General features: G+C 37.3%; 1 protein-coding gene across 3 annotated transcripts in view; it reads left to right on the top strand.

The window, feature by feature from the left end:
- Positions 1-3,615: 3,615 nt before the first annotated feature.
- LOC136250636 (uncharacterized) overlaps positions 3,616-19,954 on the top strand; it is a 96,988-nt gene continuing 80,649 nt past the window's right edge. Inside the window, exons 1-5 of one of the 3 annotated variants that reach the window (XM_066042862.1) lie at positions 3,616-3,722; positions 5,221-5,257; positions 9,112-9,221; positions 10,446-10,556; positions 15,923-17,924. In XM_066042862.1, the coding sequence (XP_065898934.1) occupies positions 17,907-17,924 (18 nt within the window). In that variant the 5' untranslated portion in view covers positions 3,616-3,722; positions 5,221-5,257; positions 9,112-9,221; positions 10,446-10,556; positions 15,923-17,906. The remainder of the gene's footprint in view (positions 3,723-5,220; positions 5,258-9,111; positions 9,222-10,445; positions 10,557-15,922; positions 17,925-19,954) is intronic. The other 2 variants (XM_066042861.1, XM_066042863.1) reach the window with 2 other exon arrangements.

Consider the following 19,954-nt stretch of genomic DNA (forward strand, 5'->3'; position numbering starts at 1 on the left):
AATTTGAACAATACAAGATTGAATCTGAGAGCATTTTCAATGGAAATTGTGTACTTAAGTATTGCCATACATATTAACTATACACAATCCAAGTAGATGAATGAAGTTTAAACAGACCAATGCACTTCATTGTATGTATAGGTACAGACAGATTTGGGCATAACAGAACCAACTATATGCTTCTAGTGAATGTTCTATTAGAGTAGTTAGGTGACTGCTCTATTAGAGTATCTCGATCTTGTACACCTCCAATACTGATCCGGGTCCTTGTTGCATAAACTTTAGCATACATCCACTGATAATGCCTTGGAAAGATGTTTATAAGGTGGTCTTATGAGTATTTGTATTATTAGTGATCATATAATTATGCTAAGACAAAATTTCATTATACTTCAGTGCTGGTCACTGTAAAGCATTAATACAATACAATACAATAATACTCAGCATATTGATCAAGTATATAAAAGCCTAAAAGTGAGGGGGGGGGGGGGGCTTCAGCCCCCAAGGCCCCCCCTGCGTAGGAAGCATGGGCGCCATGGGTGCCTAGGCAGCCATAAATATTTCCAGTTGCGTAACTAACGGGTGACAGCACACTATTATACTGAATAGATCGAGATACTCTAATAGAGCATTCAATGACTCTAATAAAGCAGTCGCGACCTTTTTTTTTTTTTGGTCTTCAGCCTTTTGGGCACGCATAAGTTAAATATCTTCCTACGCCCCTGAATTAAAAAAATAACTTCCTGGAGTTACCAGCATCCCTTGCCACCACTCCTAGCACTAAGATGTTAAAAAAAGTGCTAGACAAATCAATGAGCTGGAGTCATCTGACCTTCAGGTGCTCCTAATGAAAGTGGACAGCCCTGATGTGATCTAGCTCTGGAGTATAACAGAGGATAATTAATCCTGCAATGCAACCATGACATCACTGAGTTATATGACAACTCCTACTGGAGAGAGACAAGGAAGGAAGTCAGGATGACCCATACCACCATAGCTTGAAAATTATGATTGATTAAAATACTTGGTAAAGGCAGAGCCTGTATACCAGAAGGCCTTATAAAGGCCTAAGATGTTTACATTAACTGCACAAACTATGTTTGAAAAGTAGGAGAAAGAAGAAAAATCCATGACTGGACCTGGGCAGCCTCGAACCTGCAGCCATCTGATTAACGCTCGAACGCTTACAGGAGTCTGCCAGGCGGTCAGGATATTTTCTTCTTACTATTTTCATGTATTTGTATCCATAGGAACCCTAGAGAGTGACTTATTATCTCTAAGTACCCCAAGTGGAACCAAATGGAGATTGTTTTATTATGATTAAAGTACTTGGTAAAGGCAGAGCCTGTATACCAGAAGGGAGGGTAAAAGAACCTCAACTTCCTCTAATACATTGCTCATACTTCCATTGTTTCTCATGTAGAGTCATGTTAAACATGTTGATAAAGTGAGAATTCTTCTGTTATGTATATACGAATCATTCAACATGTCTTCTGATGTTTACATTCCCAGAATCCTGAAGCAGAAACATCTGTACAAGCTCAATCCTTACCATTAGCTGTAGCAAATCGGAGGGTTTCACCTGTAAGAAGCTGCAATGTCAACCCTCACATCACTACACACCTCAGTTAGGACAGCAGCTGTGAAACCCCAGTCACAAACACAATTGGTAGACAATCCAGTGGGAAACCAATAAACAAAAGGAATCCCTAAAAATGGCCTTGTGTAAAGTAACAAACTACTCTCCAGCAGATAGTGCTTTTTCACTGGCCAAATAGAGTGTATGTTACAAATTGACAGACAGCTGGTCAGCAGCCAAAGCACTTTGTTTCTGTTGTTTGTTGGTAATGATCTCCAATTTGTTATGGCACTGGATATCACAAATTAAAGTTAGATTGATTGATTGATGTTTTACCTCTGAATGATCAGTAGAGCCGCTTTCCTCACTGGAGGGACACAAACACACACATGCATACATACAGTAGAACATATACACAAATGGCAGTACAATACACACATACACATGACATTTAAATATATACAACAGATAAATGAGTAATAGTGGCATCATGTAAGACATCGATTCCTTTAATTCCTTCAGTTGGTTCCATATTTTGCGGGTACCTTGGTTGCACACATCTGAGTTTGAGACAATCAAGTTTGATTCAGTAGAATGTGCAAAGTATGGTGGAGTTCTAATATAGGGTTTATAGTTACCAAACTGAATAGGTAGCATAAAGATGATTTCTTTGGGTACATGATAATGATGGAACATAACGCAAACCAAGTGAAAGTGAATAACACCGGTAACGCAGAGTAAATGATCAGTCTTGTTCAAGAAAAGCATGAGTTACACTGCAGTCATTGTAAATGCAGCAATTGATTCAATAATGGACCCCAGACTGATAATGTATACTGCATGTGTAACAAAACCAGTGAATACATTAAAAGTTTAGTCAGACTAGAAGGAAGAACATGCCGACATATATATCTGTGGTGACCACAATATCAGGAGTAAAATGATCCTCCAAACCACACAGAATCTCTGTGTATTTAATTGTATTCTGTTATCCACTAATCAGGTTTACAGTTACTGATTCATAATAGTGGCAATGGCTTCAGGGAGGCAGCAAATTCTTCCTCAGAGGCGAGAGCACTTATAATATCAAGTTCACCAAGTCAAAATTATTTTTATTGCGGCAAAATTACTACCAAATTTTCAATCTCATAAGGCTAAATTCTCATATTTTCATATGGGGACATGCCCCACAGACCGCCTAGATATGCTCCAGATGGCTGAGTGTGCTGCTTGACACTAGCTGTACTAGTCTAGCTCTATAGCTACTAGCTATATCAACCATGCAGCTGCCACTTTTCTGCCCTAGCTCAGCACCCCGAGGTTTGCCGTAGCTTGTTATATGCGTTAGGCCCCTATTTGGTGATTATTAATTTCTCATCCACCGCCCGCATCCTTCTTAAGCTACCGCATGGTACACTGGATTTCAAGTCCGTTGTCCTATTTAAACTCGCGCATGCGTACGGCGCGAGCATTTGAATGACTGTGACGGACAGCCATCTTACACATAAATGAAACGCATGCGCGAGTTTAAATAGGACAACGGACTTGAAATCCAGTGTAAGCCATTATTTACTCTGCGCATGCTCAGAAGAACACGTGATACCAAACTGTTATAATTTTTGTTGATGAACGCTACAATGCGCTATATATCACCAGAACTGTTGTTTTCCTTAGCAAATTGCTGCAGTGCCAATTGCAATCGTGCTCTATCGACTTCATCAAAGCAGGCTTTCAGCTGACTGTCGAAAAACAGTTGGCGATCACGAAAAGTAGAATCAGCTGGTGAAGGAAATGTTTGTAGTAAGAAAGAAAGACAATTTGGACAAGGTCTGTACATCAGAGTGTTAATATTATAAAATAATGGCATAATGGTAATACCCTCCCACCCGCATCATAATAATTAGAAAGGCTGGATGAGAAACTAATAATCACCGAATAGGGGCCTTATGGCAAAAGGAATGCTTAACTCTCCTCCTGTCGACATGTAGTGATTGTGAAATTCAACACCTCGTGAAAATTTGCACGTGTATAATTAAGTTTTTGTTACACACGTGCGCCGGAATTTAATAGCAGCAAACGGAACCAACCTGAGCGTGACACTGTTTCAGTGGTGCCGGATTGAGATAGGGATACATATTGAGAGGTATGTGTTTGTCTAATAGCTAGCTCGTTATGATTTAAATGCTCCCTTGCCGGTACGCCCGGGCTGATTCATCATCATAAACCAACCTCACTTGAATCCCTGCCGCGAGTAGTTTTTTTTGTCACAGGGATGCCGGGGTGCCAATTAAGTTTAGGCCCTTTCTGTATATCAGTAACGAGTGCTAAGTTAGTAGCTTGAATAATAAACTTACAAGAATTGGTGACGGCATCATGAGATGTATCTATGCATGCACAATATAGATATAGTTAAACCTCGGACGCTACTAGCTATACAGATGTGCACAAAGTACAGTACAGGCATGGCAAGGAAAGTATAAAAATATAATGAATGCCACTGTACTGCACACATACAAAACAAGAGCTAGACAAATCAAAACTTAGCGTTCCAATCAGCACAATCGTATCAAAAACTCATGTCAAATTAACCCATACATTTCAATTTTCAGTAAAATATTATGCGTAAAATAAATGTCCAGCATCCTATGGAGGTAACCTAGTTTAAAGTTTTATTATTTATCATAACTCTTGTTCTGCAGCAGTATCAATTTGTTCGGCCACCGTTACACACGCACAAGCTTCCTCTATCCGGTGATAACAAAATCTAATCAATGCTACAGTGTTAACAGCTTGCAAATCTGTGATAAATGGTAGTAAGTAGCAACTTACGCGATACAAAATCCATTGGAGAGCAAATCACGAAGTTTACATTCTAATTAAATAGCAGCATCACGCTGTTACCATGGCAATTACGAATTTTGTTCGGACGGAATCGGATAGAGCAATTCATAAGAAGTTGAATAATATGGTATTTGATTGTGTCTAGTGCTTGCAATTATTGAAAGTGCAAATGATGTAAAATGTATGGAGTTTGTATTGGAGAAATCAAAAAAAGTGATCCATCCATCCTGAGACCTTTCAAAGAATCAGAGTTTAATCAGTCCATTTCATGATCTAAGGGTGGAAAACAAACAAAGGACACTGGTAATGTACAATATTGCTGATAAAATGATTACTGGCTGTAAAAGGTTCGAATCCTGTGATTATAGGGATTTTTTTTCCTTTCTTTAGCCCTTTTCTGTTACACCTTATTGTTAGCTAGGTCAAGTACTGTTCTTAGGTTTCCAGTTCCAGTTGCTAGGTTAGGTAATCCAAAGGCTACAGCACATGTTGCTGTCAGACCTTCAGTACTGGTCACTGTAAAGCTTTAATAACAATAACAAATTTGATTTGCCATTTTTGTCATGCTGACTTTGCAAATCCCAATAGCATGTTTTGATATCTCTTATGCCAAGTATCATTGGGAACAGCTAATTGCTTTGTGAGCAGCTTTGATATCCAGCAAAATATATTATAGTAAAATCACACAATAACAATTATACCGTTTGATAAAGTAATTGAAAGTTTACATATACTATAAGAGCACATAGTATGCTTGATCATTTACTAATGGTATGCTTTACTACACCCATATTGTATAGCATGGCTCAACGTAAGAAAGGAAAGAGGCCAAATAGAGTGAGTGGATCTGTGTTTGTAATAGAAATAACATACGCACATGTTGTAGGATCATTTTTATTGTAATATCAGAAGCAGTAGAGCTGGTAGCTAATTTACTACCAATACAAGTAATTTTCTTAAGTATATACAGTGAAACCTGTGTATATTGAGGACACCTTGGGACCGACCAATAGTGCATATCCTGATTACCTGTTTTTTCCAGATCTTTACATGCAGAAGGATACTTTTGGACCAATACCAAGTGTCCAGGTTATGCCGGTGTCCTATTTTTAAGTGTCCTGATTAACAGGTTTTACTGTACATACATTTAATCCACACGTTAATAAAATTCTCTTTACAAAGAAAGCCCTAACAATATCATTAATTGTGTAAAAATAGGTCATTACAATGTAGTTAGATCTAAAACCCTGGTGCCTAACATTTTGAATGTTAATCTTTTTGTGAACCAACCAACTGGAAACATGATAAACACATGCAGTGATAACCAAAAAAAAACTAAATTGATTTATACCATCGGTATTCAGTATACATGTACCTCTATGACTTCATTTGTACTACAAGTAATATTATGTTACATGCTAAATATGTCCCCTGGTCTGTCCCTTTTGCTCAAAGATAGGAAGTTCCCTCTTCAGAAGGAAACCTGTGATTCATAAAGAAAAGGAAAGGAAAACTAAGATCAGTTTATCTGTGGTTGAACTTACATTGTAGCTATTTCATGGTTCGTCAAAAATCCTGGGTGAAAAAGTTGTCAAATCAAAGTTTCACAGGTTTTTTCACCCAGACTTTTTGAACATCACACCCTTTTATACAGCTTGGCTGTTTTTGCATTGTACTTTACATGAATTATATCCTGGAGCTTTGAGTGTGGGGGATTTAGTGGTGAGGTAAATTTTGTGGAAAATATTAGGTGGTTTTCCTAAATGACATTTCTTGGAAAGATTTTTCTTAAGTTGGCTTCATGGTTAACCATAATGAAGTCATTACCAACATTCCAAATCATCTAATTTAGTTGTGGTTACATCAATTAAACTATAGCAACAAACCCCAAGAGCAACGTGTTCAGGGTTAGGTAAAAACAGTGGACCCGGGATCGGGACCTGCAGAAATCCAACTCTTCTAGGAATTTTATACACTTCACAGTATACTAGGTACCTCTGCAAGTAGTCTTGCTTGGCCAACCCACTTTTTCCCCCCTTGTGGTTTCTCGCATGATGTTTACACCAATTATAAGTTATAAGCACCTCTGAAAAAGTGTCTGAAGCTGACTGCATTAATTAAAGGCCACTCACTATTTCCCCAGAATATTTGTTTGCACAATGTTTCTAACTTTAGTAGCTAGGTGACATAATAGACTAGCATGCTCATTATGTAGCAGGCAAGCAGTTACTAGCTAAGCCAAGCTAAACAAGTTCCAGCAGCTCTTCATACGTCATGGTGCATTTGTACAATGTTCCTAAACTACTCTAGTAGCTAGGCGGCATAATAAATTAGTATGCTTACTGTGCAGCAGGCAGTGGCCTATAAATGCAGTCAGCTTCAGACCCACGAGGGGGGGATTGGCCATGTAAGACTACTTGCAGAGGTACCTAGTACAAGTGTAGAATACTGTGAAGTGTATAAAATTCCAAGCAGAGTTGGATTTCCGCAGGTCCCCGGGTCCACTGTTTTTACCTACCCCGTGTTCAGTGGTGATTCTAAATCTGATATATAGGAGGGGAGGGGGAGCATAGCATGCATGAAGGCTGTACGAGGTGGGGTTGTACTCATATATTTGTAATAGAACCTGAAGAATGCTAAATGGTATAATGCCATAAGTGACTTATTATCAGCTAAGTTCATCCTTTAAGCCATAACTCACTGAAGAAAGGTCCTATGAACTTCCAGTCTTCACTACCTCCTCCATGCAGTTGTCCTTCCGCTATTCTGTAGTTGTGGCCCCATTTTCATAGATTAATTTGCTTTATTGCTCTGTACGGTAGATTGATACGCAAAGGATTGACCACCAGTACTTGTTTTCGATCACACATACTTTTCCATATGCAATTATCAAAACTCTGGCTATCCTGCCATATAGATAATGTAATTCAGTGTGGATAATGTACATTCCCACCAAGTTTCAGATCAATTGCATCATTGGAACATGATACACAACCACTAATATTTTATAAGCACTAAAAAACAATTATCGTTTTTATCAATACAACACTTTGTTTGTGATCTTCCTGTACACTAAACAGACAACGTGCTTCATTTGCCAATACATTATGCAATGGTACAAAGATTGGCCAGAGACATATTTCAGGCTTCATCACAACTGTAGGAATCTATAAAGCTAATGGCAATATGTGTATAGTGCTGGTATTGGTTGTCTGGGTGAAGTTCTCCTTGTGGACTTACCTTTGCATAATAATACAAATCTGCAATGGGAAGCACTCTGTCAGATATGTTGTAAAATCCTGCCCTGATGGTTAACAACCTGTAAAAGAGGATAGAAACCATTAGCAATAAACAAGCATTCATTTACAGAGAAATTCATTATAATTATTTAGTTGATGTTACATAATTGGGTGTTTGCACTATTTGCATTTGGAAATCACTTATCATTGTCTCTATTTGAGCTTCTGCTAATATTGCAATAGTTTTAGTACATGTATTAGAATGATGTCATTCAACAGTGTTTTCAGTGTTGTGTTTCTGAATCTGGCTATACCCTTTTGCAGGTCTGATTAATAAAAACTGAGACATGCAAAGTCAAGGTGTGGGTGTGCCTACTTTGAATTTGTTAGCTAGTCTTATCTAATGGAGGCAAGTTACTTTCTACTGTAGTCTGTTACTGCAGTTAAGTTATTGTCACTGCTTTAAGATTCGTAGTGTCTCGGGACCTCAACCTGCAGATATAAGTGACAGGTCCTGTTAACTGAGCCAAATAATTTTACATCACACTGCCTATTAAGGAAATTGGTCCTTCAACAAAATCTTCATGCACTCTGAATCATGATTTGCACTCTTCATAGATGTTGAATACATAAAGCCTTACTACTAAGCTTTTTGTACTTCTGTTAAAGTTTCATAGCAAACAACTTACCATTAATTTTGGTCTGATTACCTTTTGCTAGGCTCAACAGAATCATTTTCAGATGCAAGTCTAGCACAGATTATGGGGTATAACACTCTGTCCTGAGACACTACAAAACACTATATTTGGTACCTTTAGCAACTGTATTTATAATTGCTTACTGTAGTTCAGCAGGTGTTTTCTGCATGATCAATGCTACATCAAGGTATAAATAACTGCACTGAACTATGAAAAAGTTCCTATAGTGCCACCATGGTTACACTCATGGGGGGAAATGAGGTTTGGCAGAAACAGCAGAATTGGCAGAAACAGTAGAATCGTCATTTGCTGATTATTGACAGCCTTGGAACACCTACTACCAGTTAGCTACTACTGTTGCACATATAAATACAGCTACATAGAACTCATCACAATTGAAATGAACCACAGGAACTTGTTACCTTTTTGTGAATATTTTCAGTTGTTTCAAGTTCCTACAAGATCACATTCTCTGTCTATTCAGCCTGTTGCTTCTTCTATTAATTCTTTCTGTTCTTTCTTTATCAACAGCCAGTGGCGGATCTAGAAGGGTTTTGGTAGTTGTGACAGAAACCCCCTTTCAGAATTTCACTTTTAAGAGTGATGCTGGCTGAGTAAGCCATTCTTCTGTTATAAATAGCTCTTTATCGTAACAGTAACATTTAACTTACAGAATGTCTTCTTTTTCATCTCTGAGGCCAACTAGATCAAATGCATAGCAGCTCATCTGCTCACTTGACAATTATTTTTTCAGGCGCTTGTTCTGCGTGAGTTCAAAATGAGAAAACGAAAGAGAAGAGACCTTGATGAGAACTTAAAGCAAGGAAAAACCGTTATCTTTCTTTGATAAAAGAGCAAGATCAAGTAAGGATGTCTAAACGGTAGCACAATAGTGTAGCTACATAGCTATACTATAATGTTATACTATTGCAATGGCTTTATGGAGAACTCCCAGAAACCCCTTTAAAAAATCCTAGATCTGCCACTGACAGCCCATTTTTGTGGAACACCATAATACCGCATTCTGCAGATTAAAAAATCACCCTTATTCCATGTTGTTTTCTTTTCTGGATTTTTTGTTATGTATTCATATTAAGGTGTTTATTTTGTTTTTGTACAATCCTGTTGTTTTGCCCTTTTAGTCCTAGTGGTTTCATTGTTTTTGTAATGTCTTGTGTTACTGTATGTATGTGTTTGTGGGGAGTACATTTGCAGACTTGTCCTTTGGTACAACCCGTTATTTTGACTAATAAATTAATTAATGTAGTGCATGGTCTTTGTAGTACCGACTCTGCCTTCTTGCAGCTTAATATCTGTGGCACCATACAGAGTAGCCTGACCATTCAACATCAATTCTGCAAATCAGCTTGTTGTAATCAGTCACATGAGTTTAAAAAAACATTCTATCATGTGTTTGGTACCTATGAGGTGCTTCTAGTAACATGCACTTCAAAATTGTAAGGTGATGATGGATGAGACTTGAAATGAGACTACCAGTCTAAAAATTGATCGTCGCGGATGATGGTAAGCTGCAGAAAACAGAATCGGCACTACAAAGACCATGTGCTTTAATTGTGATGAGTTCTATAACACTTGAATAATAATTAACTGGTAGTAGGTGTTCTAAGGCTCTCCATAAACAGTAAACGACGGTTCTACAATTTCTGCCATTTTGCTAAATCTCCTTTCCCCACTCATGGTACCATAACTCTGGGTCTTCAGGTTATAATATTATCACACCTTACTTTTCTTCTGCTTTTATTTAAGTGTGAAAATATTTTATTACTAACACACAAAACACTTTCTTCCTGCCAGTATAGAGAGCAAGTAAAAGCTACCTTTGGGGGTTGCATATATGCAAAAAAAAAACAACAGCCTAGAGATAACCATGGCCAGTGAAAAGGATATTGCCTTCAGAATTGAAAAGCCATGAAAATAAAGATGGAATTGTAGAAATTGTTCTATAAATACAGTTAAACTGTGTAACACAAGGCATAATGTGTGAGTAATGATTGATTGTGTTGTGATTAAAAGGAATAAGTAAGTAGGAACACATTGTAATGATGGTGTTTGCTATATATGGTATAGGAGCAGAAAATTAAGCTAGTGGAAGCCATAGAGAAAGGAGATGCCCCTACTATCAGGAGTATTATACAAGAACACTCCATAAACATCAATGCTAGTATATCACAAACTATGGTAAGTATAATTAAATATTGTATTTCCTGACTGACTACTCAGAGTTTAGTTGTACAATATTCAATTACCTTCTAGGTAAATATCATACGGTAAACGTACTGTGTAGGTTTGGAGGTTTGGGCTTTCTAGCCCAAAATTATCACCCAATAACCAGCTGCCTGGCTTTTCCTTCAGGACAGCTTGTCAGTATTATTGGTTAGGCATATCTGACTGTCTCAGCCAAAACCTAAAGTTCTTGTTCTCACAACTTTCAAATATTATTTGTATTTTCTCAGCATTGGCTGCAGTGTACAAAGAATGGATCGATCACCAAAGTTTCAGCCTTCTGTGGTGAGTAGTTTGGAATTATAGTGCTAGACAGTAGGAAGAGCAAGACAATTGATTTGTACAGCGACTATATTGAAAATAAGCCACAGGCACTTACATTTGCAGCCTTAACTTCTATTTGCATTAGTCTACAATGTTACAATTATATTCACCATGGATTAGTCAACCAAGGTATAGTGTTAGCCCTGTAGTCACTTACGTATATGGGTATGAAGGTGGTTCTGTTGAAGAAATGACGATGATTGTGTTTACCGCATTGTAAACAAACTCACATGACATGCATACCGTTGGGGCTACAGAAATGAAACAAGATGTTTGAACTCTCCATGAGCAGGCAAATAAGATGGTATATAGCTTTAATCAATTTGAGACTTTCTTCTTACCCAATAAGAACATGATTATTTTTTGTAGCATGCGTAATTTTACTTTTTTTTTTAAATTTCGTTTTTCTCAATACGCATGCTTGTGTGAACAAGTCAGGTTTCGCTGAAATGGTCATATATAGCTAGTCTGGTGATGTGCAATATATTGATTATATCAATTATTGTGATATATTAATTTTTATATTGTAGTCGTGTTAAAAAAAATAATAATGTTGTTGTATCGTGATATATCATGGTATTAGTCCAGTAGATTTAAGGTTGGACCCAGAAAAAATTCGAAGAAAGCTGATTTTGGTATCATTAGAAAGCAAATTTTTCATAGAATAACATTTCCAAAATCCTCTAAACTCCGCCTTGGGAAAAAATTTTTATGGCCAATTTAGTATTGAGGCATATATATGTGACTGGATTTAGGAAAGTGGATCTTCCACACATATCCAATTTACCAACTTTGACAACTCATAACTTCAGATTGGAAAATGGTATTGACTTGAAATTTGATCAGTAGTGAGCACCAGCATCACTTATTAGTTGCAGAAAATTTCAGGTTGATATTCACCTTGTACACCAAGGTGTGGTTTCTTTCTTAAATGCATTTAGTATAGACCTATTTTTGCAAATTTGGTCATTTGTGGCTAATAGCAAAAATGCATATTATTCTTAAAATATTTTCTCATAAGAAATTCATTGCAATCAATATTAGCTGTATGAAATAAGGATAAGACTAGTTATAGAAATAAAAAAGGTGCCTATCATGTAAGTTCTGAACAAATATATTTGTCACAATTATTGTAAACAGTCTCCTCTGCACTTCTGCAACTCTCTCCCTTGCAACTGCCACATGCTGCAACATACTTTAATCCATGATTACACTGAGAGCATAATATTGCTACCACATGGACTTGCAGTAGAAAGCTTGCATTTATATTGTACAAATTTAAGTTAAGACTTCTGGTGCTAGTCCCATGTCTGTTATCATCAGTTGCATACAGCCTTGATCCTTCTAGTTTCCAGCTCCATTATGGTAATGGATCAAGTTAGTCATTAAGTTCCTTCTAATGAATAACTTGTAGATGCACATACAAGTTGTGAAAGTGTGTTGTTCTTGCAATCATTTGCACATCATTTTCTTCTTGATTAGGCCAACTTTATCCCGTTCAAATGTCGCAGATGTTGTATCACAGCCACTCCATGCAAGCATGCGAAAAGAGAAGATGTAATTATGACGTTACAATAGGACCTATGTGCCCAATAATGTCATCAATTTTCCAATACTCAAATGTTTCCCAACCTCTGAAAGAAATATATACTTGCTATGCACTGGTGCAGGAGGACAAGAACATCAGTGTCATCAGCTACAACACACTTTACTTCCTTCAATTGCATATTGAAGTGCACATTGAACGATCAGTGTGTCAGTATCCAAATTACTCCGATGTCCAACCTGGCCATCATCTCTCAGATATTGGACAATCAATTGATGTTTGCTCTTTTCATTTGCAAGAAAACTTCCTGGATTTTGTATGTTTCCATAGATTCACTTGACTGAATATCTGCACCTACACATACGTACCATAACATACCTGGGGATGCTGCCAGCCCTACACACTGATTGCACACATGGAGATTCTGACATACTGATGGTCCAATGCGCACTTCAATTTTGCAATTGAAAGAAGTAGAGTGAATGTTGTAGCTGATGACAACAATGAAGTTCTTGTGCTACTGGTGCACGCTGGAAGCAGAACATGACGACAAGTACATATCTCTTTTCATTCAGAGGTTGTAAAGCATTTGAAGATCTGGAAAAATGATGACTTTATTGGGCACATATTTAGGTTCTCTTTTTACATGCCTGGGTGGCTGTGATACAATGTCTGCAACATTTGAATAGGTAAAGTCAGCAATCAAATGATGTACAAACAATTGAAAAGTTAATGATGGATTATATAATGTAACAATTGCACATGTTGAAAAAGTTGGAGTTTGATGGGAATCAGTCTGATTTAGTCTCAGGTATACAAAACAAAGTACATGGAAATGATGGCATCAGAAAGTTATTACATATGCGAGCTGTGAAAGTGTGCTAACCCTTGCAGTTGGATGGAGCTTTCAGGATCAATGGTTTTAGCTGATACAAGAAGTTATTCAGTGGAGGGAACTTAATATGGGGCTGGAAACTAGAAGGACTAAGGCTGCAACCGATGATGGTAGACATGGGACCAATCTCATAGATCATATAATTAATTTTGTACAATATATATTCCAGCTTTCTATTGCAAATCCATGTGGTAGCGATATTATGCTCTTGTTGCAAACATGGATTATTAGTGTGTTGCAAAATGTGGAAGAGAGAGTTGCAGAAGTGCTAAGGAAACTGTTTCTTGTGAAAAAATAATTTAAGGATAGCACATTTTTGTTGGTCACAAATGACCAGATTTGCAAAAATGGGTCTGCAAATACATCCAATTGAGAAACTACAACTTAGTGTTCAAGTTGAATATCAATCTGAAACTTTCTCCATCTAATAAGTGATGCTGGTGCTCACTACTGATCAAATTTCAAGTCAATACCATTTTCCAAACTGAAGTTATGAGTTGTCAAAGTTGGTAAATTGGATATGCATGAAAGATCCACTTTCCTGAATCCAGTCATATATGCCTCAATACTAAATTGGCTATAAAAAATTTTCCCCGGGGTGGATTTTAGAGGATTTTGGATATGTTATTCTATGAAAAATTTGCTTTCTAATGATACCAAATTCAGCTTTCTTCGAATTTTTTCCAGGTTCACCCCTTTTTTCAGTTATATCTACCGGACTATATAGCAATTTCATCAGAAAGTGATGTTCAAGACAGTATTAATTTTATAACAGACTTACTTGCAGAGGAAAATGCATGTTAGGGACCATTTTACATGGTTTATACTTAAATACTAGCAATTTAAGTTTTTTCTATTTAGCTGAATTTGATGCTGACTGCCTCCAGCTTGACAATGTTGTACGACTATGGGCTTAATTTTTCACTGTCCAATATTGCTTCATCCTCAGATTCGTGCCCTTTTGCCAACTGCAGTACAATACACGTATTATGGACTCGCCTTTGTCCTTTGTGTGCCATTTGTTTTTTGCTGACAACATAAAGTATCAATTCATGATAGCATGATATGGTCCCTCTGGCTGTGTTGACTTGTTACTTAGCACACTTATCACCCATAATTTGTTGGTGCTCATTTCTCCTTGTTACACCCTTTCACACCCACAGTAGACTTTCAGGTATACAACACATATCTCCATCAGTTAGCTTGTAGCAAGGTGCAAACAGTGCAAGGGCAAAAATGTAAAAAGCAAACTATTGTCGGTTAAATACAAATATTTTGTTTTGTATTACTAGCTTTACGTAGTTGTGATGTGAAAGTGCACACATCACAGACTTAATTTGTGCTCGTTTGTATCAGCACTAAAGTGTTAATTTATAGGTAGTATCTCAATGGCTTTGTGTGTTGGGTAGCTATAATGTAGAATGATGGCTGAAGTAAGCAGATTGATTACAGACATTCTTTTCACCACATTTTAGAAGGCAGTATACTCTACTTGCCAGTAATTTATGGAGTGCGTTAGCTATGCCCTAATATTAACTATCATTCTTTTCTGTGATTCTGTATTTGAGAGATACAAATATAACAAATAAGTATAAAGCGGTACAAGTAAAGTTAACAACTAAGTACATATAACAAAATATGAAAATTTCATACACCTCCAGTTGTGCTTTGGGAATATATGGCTAAAGAGTTGATTAACCCTTTAAGGACCGCTGCCGTAATATTACGTCCAAAGTAGGTATTGCTCGAAAGACCAGCGCCGTAATACTACGTCCAAGATTATTGGCAGTAAACAAAGAGCTATAACTCCACAACAAATGAAGCTATTAGATCGAAACAGGGGCCATTGTATTCGCCATTCATAGGCGATTCTTTTGGTATATAAGGCCAACTTATCACGCAAAACTAAGCCTGTGTAAAATTCCTAACAAAGTACAAACATTTAATATTTACACAACAATAAAACTAACCTTGTAGAAATCGCTCCATAACTTTGGCTGTGTTCATCGTATTAACTTCAAATAAAGCTCAGAGTGCTCACCATTTAGAGGCGAATAATTTGATATACAAGATCACGTGATGCAGTTTTAAAAAACTAAAATGGCGGACTGTTTTTATTGATTGTGTCACGAAGAAATCGATCGCGTGTAGGTGTTTGAAACTCACCTTAGTGCTTTTAAGACATTGGTTCTACACTTTGGTAAGTTAGATAATGTTGTTTATTATTGTCAGGCGAATCTTTTAGTATAATTTGTTATACAATTGAGCACTTGTAGAGGCTTTGTCAATGCTATAAACTTATTATATTTTTTAAAAACACTAAATGCGCAATAATCATAAAACGTGTGGGCTTTCAGGGTAGACTATGCACACAATTTTTGGTCCTTAATTAAATGGTGTAGATGACTTCCCATATTTCATGCACTACTGTTTATTTCATACTTATACATACTTAGTATAACAGTAGTGCATGTGGTACATCACAAATGTTGTTTATAACAATGTTATTATTTCATTTTTTATGTATGTTATCATCACATTTGATGGGATACTCAGTCGGTAAGTTATTGCATACTTATATACTTGGTCATCTTTGTAACACTAACTACTAACATGTTTACCTATCATGCACATCACTAGTATTAGGGGACAAAGGATTTAAAAATTTTAAGGCTTGGGAAATGAGAGTATACATATCTCATTGAGCCTGTTCTTTGTGGATTTAGTAAAAACAGCAATAACTCCGTCCTTCAAGCTATGCCTTGTTTAGTGATATCTTATTATAATTGCTATGGTGCAGGCTTGATTTTTTCACTGTTTGATGTCACTTCAGCCTGCTTGTTGGCAACCCAAGGTGTCAGATTCACAGTAGCGCATGATAGCTTCCCTATGTTTGTAAACAGGAATCATCTGTATTTTCCGTGGTGACTGGATTGATTGTAGAGACACTTTTTCTTAGCTACAGTTCTTTACTTGTAATGCTGTGTAACAAGCTGAACATAGCTGAAAATGAAGTGTATTCGCTACTTCACTTTCGGGTCAGTAATTGATAGTTTGGGTGCACGTTCAGATGGAAACATCAAGTCTGGTACCATTCTTTCTTTTGATGTGGTACATGTGGGTTCACTAGTCGCAATTATGTTACAAAGCAAGATCTGCGAAAACCCGACACAATCGCGCAAGCCTAAATTTGTAGTATAACTAATTGGACTGCAACTCATTCCTGTGCACTTGACAGTTGCTTGTAAACAAGAAATTTAGTGTTGATTAGTACAAACAAGCCTATTACACTTCCCTCTAAGTATTGAATACAATGGGTGAAATATTTACATATTATTGAAAATATTCCGTAAATATTTGAACACTTTTTCCTTATTGAAGAAAGGGATTCCCTGTTCATGGCGAACACGATGGTGAAAATTACATCATTCCATTCGTAAGTCTACTGTTTTAGAAACTTAGAACATGATGTTGTATTTGTCCTCATTGCCTGCATAGACACTATGTTAAATATCTTTCTATCTTATTAAAATAAAATAGATTATTTCATCTTAAGTTTGTGCCTGAATCTTTTAACTTAAGTTCTGAGACAGCTGTTTGGTATGAGATGTTTCTGAATGCATTTTATGTAGTTCAGTTTGCTTTGTTGTTCCTTACTGGTGAGGTTTTACAATGTAAATGCTCTTTAACCAGTAATGATGCATTACAATTGAGTAGAAAATCTTCGTAGTATGATTCTGAATCATTGTATTTACAACTCTGACTAGTCCATATGTGACTGGATCTGTGAAAACCAGTCTTATCACCTGAAACAGGAAGTTTGATTTTTTCACACAAACGCAAAGCTTTATGAATGCACTATCAAATTTCACAGTCACAGTTGACCAGAGTAAAGTGGTCTGCTTTTGCTAGCTGCTTTTTTCAAGCATAGTGGTAAGCCGTACGAGTAGTCTGGGGTTTTGATGGAGCCCTGTCCAACCAGGAGATGGCTGTGTGTAGCTGTACAGCTCCGTGGTATTGGGAAATGATCTGTGCTGTAAATTTCCTTTCATTTTAGCCGGTTTTGAGCCCTGAATGGCCCATAACTTGGCCTAATTCATTCCAACACGTTCTTCTTCAATCTTTTAAACAGCATCTTGCCCACCTTCCAGGCCTCCGCCTCCCACCCTTTTGGAGCTTGCCTGATACAGTCAACCTCGGTTTAAAAACTATCTAAAATGGTGGGAAACTTAGCTGTTGACTACTTCTTCAGTGGATAATCTGGAAGGTAATAAATTGTTGTAAAATGAGTGAAAATTTGGTATGCATAGCCACCACCATTGGCAAACCACACTACTCTGAATATTTAAAACTGGCATTTCTTGATACTTTTAAATGGGCGATTAGACCGGTTTTCCCAGAGACAGTCACAGCAATTAATGCAAGTGATGTGCATGACATGTTCTTCATAATACTTATATGTATATGTGTATCATGTGTTTGAAATAAATCTTTTGTTGCTGGTGATATATTTTATTTTTGATGGACATTACCATGATATATGCTGGACACACAGACTGTAAGTTGTTGTAACATTTTTGTGTATTTATGCATCTAATTACATCATGGATATGTTCACAAGTTTAGTGTATAGTAACAAGTGGTGTTCCATACAACCCTAAAAGCCAAAACACGTGCACGCATGTGCTACTATAGTCTGGTGTCGCCGACCCTATTTAGGTGCTTATACAAGCGCCCTGAAAATAGGGTCTGGTCTGTCTAGCATTCAGGACTTGTGCTTAGGAATGCGTAATTACACTGCGGCTCGCGTTAACAAACATATCAAACAGCAAAGAATTCAATCACAACAGTCATGATTTAAGAGTTTCAATCAGTTAATTTCTATGGGCGGTTGATGTTTAGGCTGTGGAGACGATATTTCTACTTTCCGAGAGAAGGCGTCCATTACACACCAATGGTAAATGGAAAATCGTCCCTGGGTTTATTCATCCTGACACAAAAAGAACTCACGCAACTTTCGTTTCGTGACTTTCACCCCAGTATTTACTCACGTCGTGCGGCCAAAATGCATTTAAATGAAGTTTAAAGCATTTAAAACGAGTTAATGTTGGAAACTAACAGATGTAATACTCACCGTGATGCAGGTAAAAAAAATTCTATGAACTTGGAAGATCATAACATTGTGTCCTGCAATTTTGTCCATTCCTTACCCTATGTTGGTACTCCCTACTGTTCAAATTTCAAGGCAACAACTTTTTCCAATTTCAAATTATGAATTGCCAAAGTTTGTAAATTGGATGTGTGTGGAAGACCCCTTTTTGCAAATCCGGTCACATATACGGAAGGTCACACAGACTTGCATTTAGCTTATTGACACCATAAAGAACAAAATGGTGTACTAGTTTTGTCAATTGTTATGCAATGTTCCTTCGCCATGCTATAGTGGTTTAACACAGGGTGTAACCCGCAAATAAATTTTGAGGTTTGTGAACTTTGTAGATTCTGGTAGTGTGGAAAAATTATTAGTCGATCTGCGACTTAGTGTGGTCCACTGTAACACTGTTCACATAGCATCGCTTTCATCAATTCACTCAATTGGTTAGGTCACCTCCGTGAAACAAGTAGAGAAACAGTACTAACTGCTGTCAAAATAGTTGTTACTTAAAGTGGCGGTAAAGCGGCTACCAGGCGGCCGCCCACTTTTATGAAGAAGTTTCTTTGTTGCAGAACCGAATATAACACCAACACCTGAGTTGGCATTGTAGGAATGGCCATGTGATCTTTTGGACCACCCCCCATCAACAATAACACTGATGGCAGGTATTTCATGATGTTGCGTTTCATTTCGTATGACTATTTGCTTTTCTTCTCGTCCAGCCTTCAACACTAACTCAGTGAGGTAGTCCTCGAAGGCTAATCCTAAGCATCTTTCAATGTTGATAAACATTGTTTTTGACAGTGAGGGTACACCCATTATGCTCATGGATTCTTCCAGGCTGCTACATCCACCACCAGTAGACATCTGGCCCATCACAGCTGCTACATTTGTTTGGTACGTTGTCTTTTTTGTACCATCCTCCCTTGTTAAATCTGTTTTGTCTCATGATCTTATTATGAACTCCTCACTACATTTGCTGCATTTAGCTAATAGAATGCAACCAAGGCCATCACGTTTTACTTCACCTATCAATTCAACCACAGACTGGTAAGCTGTAGTGTGACGGGTAATGGTGTGAATAGCATCATGTAATTTCTCAAGGCTAATAACTCTACTGCCTTTCAGGTGTGGTGTGGTACACGGACTCACACTTGAAGTACTGATGTCAAGGTCAGTGGAGGTGTTCTGACCTATGGCAGAGGTGCTGCTGTTCATCTGTGAAGAATCTGCACCTTCATTAGTACTCATGTTTTATGTTAATTAATGTGTTAATGCAATATTAATTACCCACACCAGACATGTGAATTGAATTAATTGGCTGTGGCAATGTAACTGGCTTATTCCATCTAGCGTTTATAGCATCTACTAACAGTTAACCTAGACAAGTGATTCAATCGTTTCTGTTTTCTTGACGTTCTACTCATCTTGCA

The sequence above is a fragment of the Dysidea avara genome, chromosome 3, assembly GCF_963678975.1.
Source record: "Dysidea avara chromosome 3, odDysAvar1.4, whole genome shotgun sequence".
Classification (NCBI taxonomy): Eukaryota; Metazoa; Porifera; class Demospongiae; order Dictyoceratida; family Dysideidae; genus Dysidea; species Dysidea avara.